Here is a 15,283-nt window from a genome sequence, read left to right as displayed (position 1 = left end):
CTTCAGTGCCACTGTCTCTAAGCCGAACAACATCGCTGGTCTCACCACCGTCTTGAACACCTTTCCTTTCATTCTCGGTGATACTCTTTTATCACACAACACACCTGACACTTTTCTCTACCCGTTCCAACCTGCTTGCACTCGCCTCTTCACCTCTTTGCTACTTCCTGCTCCACACCAGTCACCTCTTTACTCTTTGTTCTTTTTCATTTTACCTTTTCAAGTTGTCCTTCTATCCTTCCATCACACTCCTGGCACCTGTCAATACATTTCCATCATTATCTTTAATCACGCTAACCTGCTGCACATCCTTTCCATCTCTATGTCTTTGTCTGGCCAACCTGTACAAATCCACCTCTCCCTCTTTAGTTTCCAACCTAGCATACGAGTCCTCATATGCTCTTTGTTTGGCCTTTGCCACCTCTACCTTCACCTTACGCTGCATCTCCCTGTACTCCTGTCTACTTTCTTCAGTTCTCTCAGTGTCCTACTTCTTCTTAGCTAACCTCTTTCCCTGTATACACTCCTGAACTTCCTCATTCCACCACCAAGTCTCCTTGTCCACTTTCCTCTTTCCAGATGACACACCGAGTACCCTCCTACCTGTCTCCCTGATAAAATTAGCTGTAGTGGTCCAGTCATCTGGGAGCACTTCCTGACCACCCAGAGCTTGTCTCTGTCTGTCAGCTCCTCCCTGAAAACTGCACAACATTTCCTTTTTCAGCTTCCTCTGCTCTGCCTTAGTCCTCCTCATCTTCCTCATCCCCAGAGTCATTTTATAAACCACCATCCTGTGTGGTCTGGCTACACTCTCCCCACCAATACTTTGCAGTCACTGATCTCTTTCAGATTACAACATCTACACAAGATGTAGTCCACCTGAGTGCTTCTACCAATACTCTTATATGTCACTCTATCTTCCTGCATCTTCTGGAAGAAAGTGTTCACTACAGTAATTTCCATTCTTTTTTACAAAGTCTACCACCATCTGTCCTTCTGTGTTCCTGTCCTGAAGAACAATCCTGCCCATCACATTCTCATCACCTCTGTTCCCTTCACCTACATGTCCATTGAAATTTGCACCAATCACCACTCTCTCACCTCTGGGGATGCTCTGCATAACTTCATCTAACTCACTCCAGATTTTCTCCTTCTCTTCTAACTCACATCCTACCTGTGGGATACAACCACTAACAACATTGAACATCACGCCTTGAATTTTCAGCTTCAGACTCATCAACCTGTCTGTTACTCTTTCCACCTCTAGAACGTTCTCACAAACTCCTCTGTCTGGATAATTCCTACTCCATTTCTCTTCGTAGGCGACCCATTATAAAACAACTAAGCCTCCTCAGATTCAGTGTGCAAGTCATAATTTGCATGAATATTTTGGCATGTGTTTTATGTCAGATGGCCTTCTTTACACAACCCTCTGCATTTATTCAGACTTGGGACTGGCACAAGAAGATACGGGCTTGTGCCGCTTTGTGGTTGCATCAAATATGTTCTGCATAGTTTTTTTTAATCTGAAAGAAGCAATAAATTTCATTGTGTGTGTGTGAGTGGTGGTTTTTAATTTACCTGAGTAAAGGTATTTTCAAACAGCTCATTCTCAGCAGCACGCCGGCTCTTGGGAGCATCAGGTGGGCACTGCAAGCATGTTAGAGATAGATAATTTAAGAAAGAGTAGGAGTCTTCTGTAGTGATGTCAATGTGAATTCTTTATTTCAGCTCTGGAAGGATGTAAATATCGGACATATTAAATATCAGTGCTACCTTGTTGCTACAGTAGTTGATCTAGTTGATCTACATTGGACATTTAAACTTATTTGCATGATAATGTTTCCTCATTCTGCAAAGTGTCTAATGGTATGACATTAATATACACATGTTTGGTCAGAAAACAAATTTCTAAACACACTCACTGACTGGACACACGTGTCAGGTAAATAATGACAAATTCACCAAAACTGTTGGATCATCATCCTGAAACAGTAAATTGTCTGTACTAATTTAAAGGACAATATATTCAAAATTTGTAAGAAAATCCAATATCCACATAAACAATGAATGTTCCTGTACCACTGAATGTTACTGAGTAGTGTAGCATTCAGAACCCAATGTCAAAGCTCATGACAAGTATTTCTGTGTTTAGAGAAGCTCTAGCCTTCATGCAAATCACAGTGTAAGTATATGTATCAAGCCCCTCCACATCTCATTTGAAACTTAAATGCAACTTGGAGGGAGCCTTGCAGCACACATGCCTCGAGCAAAGGAGAAGAGGTTTCCTTCATCAAACCCTCTAATCCATTTTACAGCATTCTGTCCTTCCTTGAAAAAGTAGAGCCCTCTACTTTTTCCAATTTCAGAGTTTCTCTCCCTGCTCATATCCCACTCTTGAATTCATTTGGTAATAAAAAGTACACAGGCACTCACGCACAGAGACACGTAAGCAGAGACACCTGGGAAAACTCTCATAAAAAGTTGGCTGAGCACAAAAATACCTTCAGCTTAAAAAATAAGGCCAACAATTGGTTGTTTGCAATTCTTCCCATACCTGAACAATCACTAGCTTTGTTTTTGACTGTCAAACAGAAACATCCTGTTGTATTTATGTCCAATGAATCTGTTTTATATTTTGTAAAGGTTTTGTCTCAAGCCTACAAGCCACAGTTCCACAAATTCAAAAAAGACATAATAAAATAAAAGGTAGAGATTTATATAAAAAAATAAAAAATAAATAAATAAATTTAAAAAAGAAAGAGAGAAAAAGACACAAATTTGTATTTCTGAAGCTGTAAAAAAATTATGTTTCGATTAGACCTTTAGTAACACTTTAGGAGAATAACCGATACTGGTAACATAATTACTTAAAGCCTTTGACAAATTTTATTCATAATGTCCAATATTAAACACAGCCCCTGAACATGTACAGTATGCTGCTCATGCTCCCGTGCAGTCAATGACATGGCACTATAAAATGAGAACTCTCTCTGCATATCTAAATCTTCAAGGCAGTCATTAGCTTTTACTTCTGACTACCTAAAAAGAGTTAAAAATTGCATCATCTGCGAAGACAAAGCATGATTAACAAGAATAAGCCTGTAGGGCAAATGCAGGGACTGTCTGCTATAATATTATTTAGATATTTTATGTGTCCTGAGAACTTTCACAGATACAGTTCCTATGATGATGTTGCTTCAATTGGATAATATCAATAATATCTGGGCCCACTGGTTCAGATGGGTTCTCTTCAAACTAGCATAAACTCCTTGTTGAGAAATAGCAGCACAACAAGAATCCCACTGAATGTTGGTAAACCCTTACAGGTTTCAGAACAACAGCAGCTGGGCATCAAAGTGAAAAACTCAACATTTTGGGAAGTAGCTCTGTCCATCTGTGTAACTCCCAGAATGCTGAGCTGCCTAATTCCAGGTTTATCTTTGTTTTGTCAGCAGTTGTGAAAAGTTACATTTAGCCATTTTGAAAAAGCTAGTGAAGGCTGGTGTTCTCACCCGAGCCCCAGGTATGTCACAGCAGGCCTCTTGGATGGCGAGGGAGGGGTCACAATACAGCATCACCTGTTGAATGTCCATCTGAGGGAGAGAAAAACATTGTAATATATCACACAGGCAGGTCTCTATAAGTTCTCTGCTTTGTCTTTTAAGGATCTAAATGTTTTAAAAGGTTTAATAAGCAGCAAGGTTCAGAGTCAAATATTGTAGGTTCTCATAAATATAAAACCAAAGGAAAACACTGCTCCTCCCATATGATAATAAAAGACCCAGCATCTTTTCTAAAAATGCCAGGTAACAGAATGTCAAGCTGTGTTTGGATTACTCGATCTATTCAGCATTAGAGCTCCCTGCTCACTACAGGCCCATGCTTGCTGGGCAGTTCACTGGATTTTTAAATCAGGAGTAGATGAAAATACCTCAAAGAAAACTGCACCTCAGAAGCTTAGCTTATAGTCTTATGCACACACACATGCACCCAAATTTAAACATACACATGGAGACAATAATGATTCCAGCATTGCCGCTATTATATATGCCAGGATTATTCTGCATTAAATTATGCAGCAAATGTCGTGCCATTCTGTAAGGTATACTGTACACAGTCCCAGTAATGGCAATTGGATCATTCAAACTTCTTCTTTTACAGAAAAGTAAAAGTTTGTTCTTCATACAAAGAGAGCTTAAAGGTCATCACGCTTTTAAAGAGTAGGTTTAGATGACATTTACATTGCAAAGCTTAACCTTGATCAGAAGCTCTTCAACTGTCAAGCCAGGGCAGCCACACAGCATATTTAATCAAATTAAACAGAGCGCATATCTTTTTTTCCCCCCACATCTTTTTCTTGCTCATAGGTTTTTATGCCTCTGCACTGGTGATAGCTGATCTGGATGCATTAGGTTTTCAGGTTATCCCTCCATGTGCACGTATGTCCAAAAGGACTGATTACATTTTGGTGGTCACAATTAAAGGTTACTGTGACCTTGTGTTCGTCCCATTCTTGCCATTGCTACTTTATGGGTCAGAAATGCTTATAAGTGCATTTCTTCACAGTGTGCACAAATTTTAGTTTTAGTTTTTAGTTTTTAGAAATTTTATTAGGGTTATTTTGCATTTCTTGGTAGTCTTGTTATTTTAGCAGACTAATATTTGTTTTGTTTGTCAATTTGTAACTTTTTTTAGGAAAAGTGGTATATAAAAAAAGGTCTTAGAGTTAAGATTGTAATACCAGCACAGGTCCAGCGTCAGAGGCCCGAATTCCCAGCAGAGTGTGTCCATCAGTGGGTAGAACTCCACGTGGCTCCAGAGGCTTGGTTTCAATAGAGCTGCAGTCCACATGGAGGGAGACAGCCTCTTGTTGCACACTTAAGGCCACCTTATGCCAGCGCAAGTCCATCAGAGCCTCCACCCCCTCCCCAGTGAACACACAGCTCACTAGGTCGGCTTCAGGGTTTTCCCCTATGGCTCGCAGGGACAGGGTGCCATCAGGGCCATTGAGGTCTACAGAGAGCTGGGTTGTCCAGGTGGAGATGTGGGAAAGAGATAATTGGGAAAGGTTTGAATGTGCACTAGTGCTTATCTACCAACAGTGTGTTCAGTATGCTAGGTCACTCTGCTCAGACCTGTGGATAAAGGAAATGTACTGTATCTTAAGTTGTATGAGTGGCATCAAATAAGAGTAATAGGTACGTGTTGCTACTAACTAACACAGCTGTAGAACACAGCAGAAGAGATGAAATAAAGGGGAAGACGCTGTAATTACACATACATGCAGAAAAGCCAATCAATCACTCTTAATGAGGCGACTTGGCCTCCATCCATCATATACATTGAGTATTTAAATCTGGTCTCAGACTCTTAGTGATTATGGGGACACTGGGAGACACCAGTGCTTCATCATGGCACACACTTGAATAACAATGAAGGTGAATGAAAGAGGAGAGCAGCGGCTGATCAGGGAAGGAATGACGGCAAGACAGGGAGTGAGAGAGAGGGGGATCGGATGAAGAATAAGAGGACAAAAGGCACATGGAATGAAAGGGGAGAGAGAATTGAAAAGGTGTCACCAGAGAGAAGAAATCGAAGGGAAAAGCGGATGACTAGGCAAAAGAGAGATGAGAGTCAGGAAGAATGAGAAGACAAAAAGATGTGATGAATAAATGGTAGATAGATGGAGGAAGAGAGAGCAAAGGCAGGAAAGGCAGAGGGAAGAATAGTGAAAATTATGCAGGAAGCAGAGAATGAGAAAAAGGTGCACCTGCGGGTATCCCTGCTGATCAGATATCTGGAAAAGGTAGGTAGTGTCCTTCAGGGCAGCCTTCTTTAAAGCCAGGGTGAAGACCAGGGTGAACTCTTTAGGTAGGCCATGAGGGAACACCTCACTGCAACAAAGAAGTTCAGAAAGATCAGGGACACAGCCCTCTTCTTCATGGGACTTGTGAAATTCGTTGTGAAAAGTACGGATTCACAAAAACGTTTCACTTCAGCAGTTTATTACACATGTAGAGTGTTATCAGATGACAGAAATTTAGACTTTGGCATCAGGCCTTGGAGATTACACAAAGCCATTATTAAAACTTGGCATTATACTGTATTAAACACTGTTCTAATGGCTATCACTAATTGTCAGCCAAAAACACCTACCTGGTCGGCAACATCCGCACACTGAAACAAAATATTCAAGTGAACATATTGGAGTATTTAGCAGATACCATTCACCATGCACAGGGGTCCTAACAAAAAAAAAAAGAAATCAGCAGATTTGTGGAAAATGTAGGGTCACGGGATTACTTTAGAGGAACTTTAGAAGAAAAAGAAAGGACAAAGGATACAATCCATCTCTTTCGGGAACATTTATGGTAGTGCAATAAAAAAAAAATAGTAGCGATAGAATAATAGAATACTCCCTACTCAGTCTCTTAAACTTGAGCTCTCAATAGGCTCCTGCAGGAATGTGTCCTAATAGCCAGATATCAGTCAGCAGCTTTTCATTTCTGGTTCTATTGTGCCAAGTCCATGTTTTTTTGTGAATTGATATTTGAAGAAGAAAGGCCTTTGTAAAATAGGTAAGTGTGTAACATTTAACTACAAATTGAAGTCATGTGACCATATTTAGGCTTCACAAATCATAAATCTGGGAAGATTATCCTGCTGAACAAAAAATTTTAATTTTCATAGGTATCAGTTTGTCTTGGAAACAAAGAAGATGCAAGCTTCTGTGTCTGCCTAAAAAAATACGCCATCCCTACGATGCTCTATTTCGTTGCTCCTTTTGTCTCTTCTTCAACAACAGCATTAAATAAAATGCCTTTCCAAGCCTTATATCTAAATTAAAACAACTTTTAGTCTCTTTGATGTCCTCATGAGTACAATGCCAATGTAATCCTTTGTTTTTACACCACTGAGCTTACAGTATTTATATTCTATGCATGATTCTTCTTTCCTTATTTTTTTCAATTTTGCTTTTTCTCCCACATTGTGTGACTGCAGCCATCAATAGAATGCAAAGTTTCCTTTTTGTATTCCCCTGGCATTAATTTTTAAAGGAGATACAGTCCGGCAAGCCCCCTTCAGTTTTGGTCAAGGGCATCAAGGCACACAAATATTCACTACATGGAGGTGTGGTAGATGGTAAATGGTCTGCACTTATATAGCGCTTTTCTACCTATTGGCACTCAAAGCGCTTTACACTGCTTCTTATTCACCCATTCGCACTCACAATCACACACACACACTCACACACCAATGGGGGAGCTGCTATGCAGCTGGCCAAAGCTCACCGGGAGCAACTAAGTTAGGGTTCAGTGTCTTGCTCAATTACACTTCGATATGTGACCGGACGAGCCTCGGGATCAAACCAGCAACGAGGGGATTGGTGGATGGCCGCTCTACCTCCTGCACCACAGTGTGTAGATGTTTTGAGAGATGAATGGTTCACAAACGCCCACAACATAAAAGGTTCACAAGCCTAGTGAAATACATACTCACTGAGATGGTGAACACTAAGAAATATTCTCACCTGTGCTATTTATTTCTCTCTTTGGATACACATGCAAACACACACACAGACACACACAGAATTGTTGATGCTGGCACCTGGTTTCCCACTTCTCGCTGTGGGGTGACAGTGATTTATGACTGAGGGAAGATCCAAGGGAGAACAGCCAACCACAGGGCATCAAAATCGAGGGATGATGAGCAGCAGAAAAAGGTGTGAAAGAGAAAATGTTGAACCAGGAGACCTGAAGAGACAAATAGAAAGGAAGAGAAAGAAAAGACAGAGAGGCAGAGTGAGATCTATAGCGAAGGACCAAGAAACAGTGGGTATTGTATGAAAATGCATGTGAGTATATTCACTAACCCACAGTAAAGTCCGGTAGATAATATGAAGATGGAAAGAGGCTGTGTGGAAGGATGGACAGACAACCATAGAAGCAAACAGAAAACCAATATTGGGAATAAAGTTGTTGTTGCTGTCGATTAGTAACATGAGCTGCAGGGCTTTAAACTATTGACTTTTAAGTTGAAAGTACCTCACCTTGGCGCATTACATGCACTGGGGAAATAAATCACTCAGTATGCGAACGGAAGATTCAGATCTAGCCTCTACCATCCCTGAGAGAAAGTTATTCTAGGTTCTCTTGTTTTAGGAGAAGAAGAAGAAAGTCAGTGCAAGTGAGAGAGATGCAGGGGGGGAAAAAAAGGAGGACATCTAAAGCACATTCTGGTTTAAGATGGGAATTTTACCTGGAGAGGTGTATAGGCACCCTTATACTTGGTTCTATCTGTGCTGAAATCAATTGCTTTTAGTCTATCCCTGAATTTATTATACCCACCAGGCTATACACAGTGTGCTGTGTACAGCTTGAAGCTGAAATATAAAATATATAGTTTATCTATAGGAGACCAATAATACATTAAAACATTCTTCTGGCTATGTCAGATTATTTGAGACTTTAAACAACACTGCGTTTTTTGTTTTTGTTTTTTTTTTTTTCATTTTACTCATCAAACTCCAACTGTGCAATTTCAATGCCACAGATTTTGTCGGATTCAAATAGTTTACTTTGAAAATCAAAGGGATAATAAACTTGGATTTTGATTATTTGATTATTGTCTCAGTTTTCAGGTTGTAAAGCTGTACAGTTTTTCAGGTGTTCCCACATTCAGATTTTTAATTTAAAAAATGTCGAAACTGAAATAAATAAAATTATTATGTGCTCGTAGTGCTCAAATGGAAAGTTGGGGGAGTACTGAAGTAATTAGGACCCCGTTGTCCTCTGCAGATCATGAATGTCTGTACAACATTTTATGGCCAATTATCTAAAATCTGACTGAAGAGCATCAGCTCTGGCAAAGCTGATATTATGAATAATTCCAGTGCTCTCATCTGCACAATTGCAGTCAGGATGCTGAACATTGGTCGTTGCATGTCCAAGGTTGCAGCAGCTCCCACGCTTGACTCAGAAAAGAAGAAGAAGGGAAAAAAAGCTTTTGTTTGAGTTTGGATAGGTTTTCTCATCATTACTCTGACTATATGGGAGTTGGGTCATCGCAACTGCACTTACTTAGATGAATAGTTAAATGTTCAAACTTAGAAGAAAGAAGAGCCGTTGCCATGACTCAACTTCCAGACAACCTCACCGAAATGAGTAAGAAGCTCCTCTGGAATATTGCTGCACAATTTAGGGCAAAAACCCTGAAGCTTGTGCGAGAATATGATAGGACAGCAAGATTGTCCAGATAAGCAACCAACCACCATTTGCAGATATAAGTTAAAATATTTGTTTAAAGTATATCAACCTCTCTTCTGACTCATATTCCTAGTCCACCTTCTTTATTTGATCGCTAAAAATAAAATAGGTGAGATTCTCTTAAGCCTTTTCCTCCCAGATCACCTTCTTTAGAATTCTCAGTGGTCACAGAAGCATTTATTATTACAGCCTACACCTTTTCACTAATATCTTTGCTTGCTTATTTTTTGTTTTTTTATACAAAAAAAGTACCATGTTAACTATAAGATAGTCATGATCCTGGCCTCATGCCATACGTACCAAACAGGCTCCTCTCTCTTCTACACACTGTAGCTGCATAAAAGAAACAGGCCCAAAGCAATCAAATCATAATTTGTGGAAATTAAAATGCATGTGACCAGCTGCGACTGGTGCCCATTTCACTGTCAACAGACAGCTGAGAGAGGCAAGAGACAAGTGGCTTCATCTGGCTGTCAGTCATCTGTGTTAGCCTGCGTTAGCTGAATGGTTTAGCCTCCGGTACAAAGCAAATCACCACTTTCCAATTACTTTACACATGTCTCACACTTTATTCAGCCTCAACAGCGAAGAATTAAAAAGCTTCTTGACTGACAGCGAGCTATATGCTGGATAGAAGCCACATAATATCTACACCTTCAAAAGTCAAGCATGTACCCTGTGTGTAGAAAAGGAGAGGTGGGGGGCTCTAACGTAAAATACAGCAACTGTGCACGCATAGAAAATGTAACCAGACATGCACATTCACATGTATAAATGCTGAGCATACACACATTAATTCTGTTGCGGAGAGGAAAAGCCACAGAAAAAGCCTGAGGGGTTTGTTCCGAAGCATTCACTGATTGGAAGGATTTGAACTTTTAACCCTCTTGTTCCCTCACCACTGCATCTCTTAATCACCCATCTGTTCCGATCTGATCTGATCTGCCTCCACTCTTCTTCTCTAACCGCCTGAAACCCTTCAACACAATGCAATTTAAGCACTGTAGGTAATATTAGTAGTAAACATAAAGTAAAATTATATGTACACAGATCAGGCATAACGTTATGACCACCTGTACAGTTTAATGCTATCTAATATAGTGGCTTTTTACTTTTACAAGGTTTTAATTTCTCAGTTTTAGGCAGAAACTGTGTGTAAATGTGAGAATTCTACTCTCAGTTTATTATTGACGTTAAAGTGGGGTATTCGAGTCATACTGGAGTGCATTATAAGAATAGGTGGTTGTAATGTTTTGCTCACCGTATTTAAAATGGTAAACCCTGGTAATCTCAGGGCAAACACAGAGAGATACTCAGTCAAACAACCATTCACACACACACATTTACACCTACGGGCAATTTAGAGTCACCAATTAACTTAATATGTGTGTCTTTGGACTGTGATAGGAAACCCACGGAGGAAACCCACGCAAGCACTCCGCATAGTAAGGCCGCGGATTCCAACCGGGGACCTTCTATCTAAGACTCTTACAGCTAACTGTTGTCAATAGACAGTTGTCTCTAGACAGGTCAATGGAGAAAAGGCACATGCATGAAAACAAAAAACAAGCATTTTCTTTGATTTTCCTTTGTCTTTGAACAAAACATAGAAGACAGTGGGTTCCATGTATAGAGATAAGCAGAATGAAAGACAGGTGACAGACAATGCTGATGTGCAAACATTGATAATTCTACGTCTGAGCTTTAAAAAAAGGTGTAGATGTAGCAGGTAGCATTCTTTACTGATAAAACTGACAGCAAAGCTCTAAAAGGCATCAAAATGTCAATAAATGCTGTGCCGTAACAAAATCCCCAAACTAGCAGCAGAGAAGAGATAGATGGTGTTCCCGTCTTCTCTGTGTATGGTTAGAGGCAAAACAAAAACATCTTGGATTTTCCCTCTTTGGCTCTAAAGATAGTGATTTCCTGAGAAGTGACAGTTTTTTAGTGTTTTCCCCCTTTTCATAACAACAACTATCTCTAAGCCTGTGACAAACAATATTTGTGACACTTTTAGAACAAAATGTCTTCACTGAAGAAAGAGTTTTGTAGACGGATTTATCGGCCCTTCAAGTGAGTTGGCGCTCACAGCGCTGGACAGAGTGATAAAATACTCCAGGCTGACCCAGTTGGCAAGTTGTGAAAAAAAAAAAAACCCTGCTTCATCTGTAAGGTGGAAAGAAGCACAACCCTTCTGAAAAGCAGCTACAGTTCAAAAGAAGTAAAAAAGAAATCCCCAAAACAAAGAAGGGGTGTAAAAACACACACGTAAGCCTAATAAGCACTTGTCTTGCAGGTCTAAACTTAATCTACAGCCAAAACACTGTGTAATAACAACATGAAAAACCCAGAGAAGTATAATTACACCATGTCAAGTTATCGGTGTGCGGGGAAGTCGTGCTCTGTTGGATTTTATTGCTGCAGGTCTCCTCGCCCAAAAACAAGTTAAGAACAAGCTCATGCTCTGAAATGTGACTGTTAAATCCATCCCTTGTTACTTTTTTATTTTTTGTTACTGGCAACATGCTTGCTAATTAAGACACTCCATATGAAAACTAGTTTCAGTAAGTACATGGGGTCACAACCGGAAAACCAAAAGGCTGTTACAGTTAAGTTTTACAAGCCAGTGTCAGTGGTGAGGGAAATGAAATGGTATTTCTGGAAATGTAATCAAACGCTGACCCATGGTGTGTGGCTTGCCAAGTGTCTGCTTTTTTACACATCAACCATTGGACAGCACTGACATGTTGACTCGAGGGTTCAGATGCTGCTTAGCTGTAGGGTGTTCAGTCTCTCTGCCTTTCTTTTTGTACAGACGTGGCATGAAACGAGAAGAGGATTTTGCTCTACTTCCTATCCTGTATCACCTAAAGCGGTAAACAATGCGCAGGATGTGTTTATCTGCAGGTGCTGAAAAAAGAGCAAGTTGCAGAAAGTGAGAGAGAGAGTGAGAGAGAGAGAGAGAGAGGAGCATAGTAAACTTACTCGCTGCGGCGTAGGAGTGCTGTCTTGCCCAGGCGGAGGATGATGGGTCCTCGAGGGTTGCGGATCTTCTTGACATCTGCACTCTTGAGCAGGGAGAATCGTCTCACCAGATTAAAACCTGACAACAGATGGCATTTATCAGCACCCACAGAAATAAAGCTCAGCGAAGGATATGTGTCTGTTGGAGCTCGTCTTTTCACCGGTGATATTGTGCCTGGTCTTCTGAGGAAACTTCCACTCATCTACATGCAAGGATGGGCACTGGACATCTGTGGAGACAAACAGATGACACAGAGGGTTATTTGAGAAGAAAAAAAGAGCAAGCACTGGGCATGTAAACAGTAAAAAAAAAAATAACTGAACTGCAGGAGAGCACATCAATCTTTACCTCAAATGTACCTCATTCTTACTGCTGGATGAAATGGACAGCATGTGTGAAAGGGAACAAGCAACTTCAAACATACAGTACCATACATTTCAAAGTAACAGTAATATTGATCTGGAAGAAAGAGAGTGTTGCTGGGAGTGAAAGAGAGTAAAATAAGAGTATAAAACACAGAGCGTACGATGAAATGAGGGCAAAGCTGTGCAGAGAGCACCACAACCTGGTCTGACAGGTTGTCTAGCACTGAGCTTGTCTGTCGCAGTAGTGTCCGTTTGATGGATCTGTTCTCCCCCTGTCAGGGGAGGACACGGAGAGAAGTGTTGCCTGTCAGAGCAGCCTGACTGACTACGGGGAAAGGGGGGGGTATAGACACAGTAGACACAGGTAGACATGGTACCTGTGAATCACTGTGATCCACAGTTAATTGATCTCTTTGGGGCTAAGGACCATGGCCCCGATCAAGAAATCGTACAAGGTTTTTCAAAGGGATGTTTTTTTTTCTATGACTGCAGAGAACTTTGAACCTGGTGGCACCCTGGCCCTGTGTTAACCCAAATTAAAACCTGATAAATTTCTCTGAGGTGTGTTGCCAAAGATTTAAAATCATTAATGTGTGTTATATGTTTGTTTGAAAGCTGAAAGTTACATATTTTCATTTAAGCTCATGTAAGCCTGGTCCACGCAATTTTTTTAATCACCTTTTTAATCACAGTACAACTGTAAGGACTATAGGCTTATCTGCTTTGACTCATGCCATGTAAGGGATTATCTAAAGAACTAACCTAGTCTTATTTCAAGTAGCAAGGGTGGTGTCATTAGCTAATGATGCTATTATTCTTTATAGCTTATAAACCATCTAAGGATTTATGTTTGTCCAATTAAATTCAATGGCTTTTTTATGTATAACACTGTAGAGGATGTTACTGTTCACTTTAAATGTTGGCACATGATTTTTAAAGAGATTTAGTCCCTAACACCTGCGCCTTCCTGGAAGGTAAAACAGTTTTCCACCCATCTCACAGTTGTTGGTTCAATCCCTGGCTCTTCCAGTCACATGTCAAAGTGTCCTTGAGCAAGACACTGAAACCCAACTTAGTTGCTTCCGGTAAGTGTTGGCCAGCTGCATAGCAGCTGCCCCATCGGTGTATAAGTGTGTGTTTGATTGTGATTGTGAATGGGTGAATAAGAAGCAGTGCAAAAGCGCTTTGAGTGCCGATAGGTAGAAAAGCGCTATATGAGTGCAGACCATTTAATTTAGTCTCAAAGTGTCATTTTATTTATTCAATTTTATTCAGGCCATTTAGTCAAATTAGTGGTGGAGTGGTAAGGTCTGCTGCCTCACAGCAAGTCCCCAGTGTGAATCCTCATTTCTTGCAAGATACAAGTATTTATTTGTTGACATGGTCCATGTCTCTTTGCCCTGCAAACGAGTGATTTAGAAGCTGATCACTTATATTTTCCTTAAAATATATTTACTGGGTTCAGTCTAATCATTTGATAAAATGAGTACAGCAAAATGTCTGTGACAAAAACACTGTTAGCTGAAGGATAAATTATATTATCTGGTTATGTCAGTGTGATGCTGCTTTTTTTATAGTAGACTGTTTTTAAACCTGGTAACGCCAGGTGACAAAGACAAAAAGCTACTGAATGGAAGATGTTTGTTATTACCGCAGGTGGAACTGAACAAGCAGTTTATGTGTTGTATTTGTCATTAACAATTTCTTGGCAAATATTTTCCAGCATTATTTTCATCCACGATATTAACACTGATACATATAAATACTTTTCTCATCTATTTTTTCTGAGAACTAAAGTTTCTGTGAAAGCCGACACGTCCACATATGCAATGGTTTTTTCCCACATAAATAAAATGAATTATTATTATTATTAATAATAATAATAATAATGGTTTAGTGAATGAATCAAGAAAACATTTGAACTTTTCTTGTTACAGTCAGTGATTTCAGCTATCCATGTTCTTAAACTACAAACAAGAATCTTTTGTGTGTTTTTTTGTTTCTCCACCACTTGTGTAAGGTGACAAAAAACTGGACATGTGAAGTTTTATTACAGAAAATGTACAGGATTTGAAAATAGCACAATTCTCTAAATAAATTTTGGTCACTTAAAAATTTCAACCAAAAAAAACTGAACAAAACAAAGCAAATACAAAGTATTCGCAGTACGGTGATTACCTGTTGGCTAAAATGAAATACCTTATGGCCCTGTTAGAGTTTCCAAATGATAATAGACTGAATGGAAAACATAATTTCTGCTAAGCTTAAATGCTTTGAATGCTTTATAGCTGCTTCTTTTCCAAGAATGATGATGATGGAGATGAATGATGGCAAAATTTCGTCATTTGTTGAGGGTCTTTTTTTTTTTTAATGAATGAGTAAGTGCACTGCATGAAGAATAAATTGTTTTGAAGCATGCAACTGTTACACACCGTCTATTCTTCCAACCACAATTTAACTTTATCCAGGCTGGGAGTCAAAATGAAATGAGATAAAAGAGCAAAATACAATTACTAAAATAATAACATCCAACTGACTTTAATTAAGAGTTAGGAATTTAATTTCACGGAGGTCGGCTCAAGATAGAATTAATTCATATTTAGCGCTTCATCACTTATTATCAA

The 15,283-nt window shown here is 39.7% G+C and overlaps 1 protein-coding gene across 20 annotated transcripts in view; it reads right to left on the bottom strand.

The window, feature by feature from the left end:
• col16a1 (collagen, type XVI, alpha 1) overlaps window positions 1-15,283 on the bottom strand; it is a 63,014-nt gene that overhangs the window by 35,180 nt on the left and 12,551 nt on the right. For all 20 annotated transcript variants that reach the window (XM_067505488.1, XM_067505513.1, XM_067505520.1 and 17 more), the window contains exons 3-8: window positions 12,455-12,523; window positions 12,255-12,372; window positions 5,774-5,897; window positions 4,745-5,026; window positions 3,516-3,596; window positions 1,582-1,650 (exon numbers count right to left, since the gene is read on the bottom strand). In XM_067505488.1, the coding sequence (XP_067361589.1) occupies window positions 1,582-1,650; window positions 3,516-3,596; window positions 4,745-5,026; window positions 5,774-5,897; window positions 12,255-12,372; window positions 12,455-12,523 (743 nt within the window). The remainder of the gene's footprint in view (window positions 1-1,581; window positions 1,651-3,515; window positions 3,597-4,744; window positions 5,027-5,773; window positions 5,898-12,254; window positions 12,373-12,454; window positions 12,524-15,283) is intronic.

Source organism: Channa argus, chromosome 1 (assembly GCF_033026475.1).
Source record: "Channa argus isolate prfri chromosome 1, Channa argus male v1.0, whole genome shotgun sequence".
In the NCBI taxonomy this organism is placed as follows: Eukaryota; Metazoa; Chordata; class Actinopteri; order Anabantiformes; family Channidae; genus Channa; species Channa argus.
Note: the sequence above shows the minus strand (reverse complement) of the source record. Positions and strands in the feature narration are given on the sequence as shown.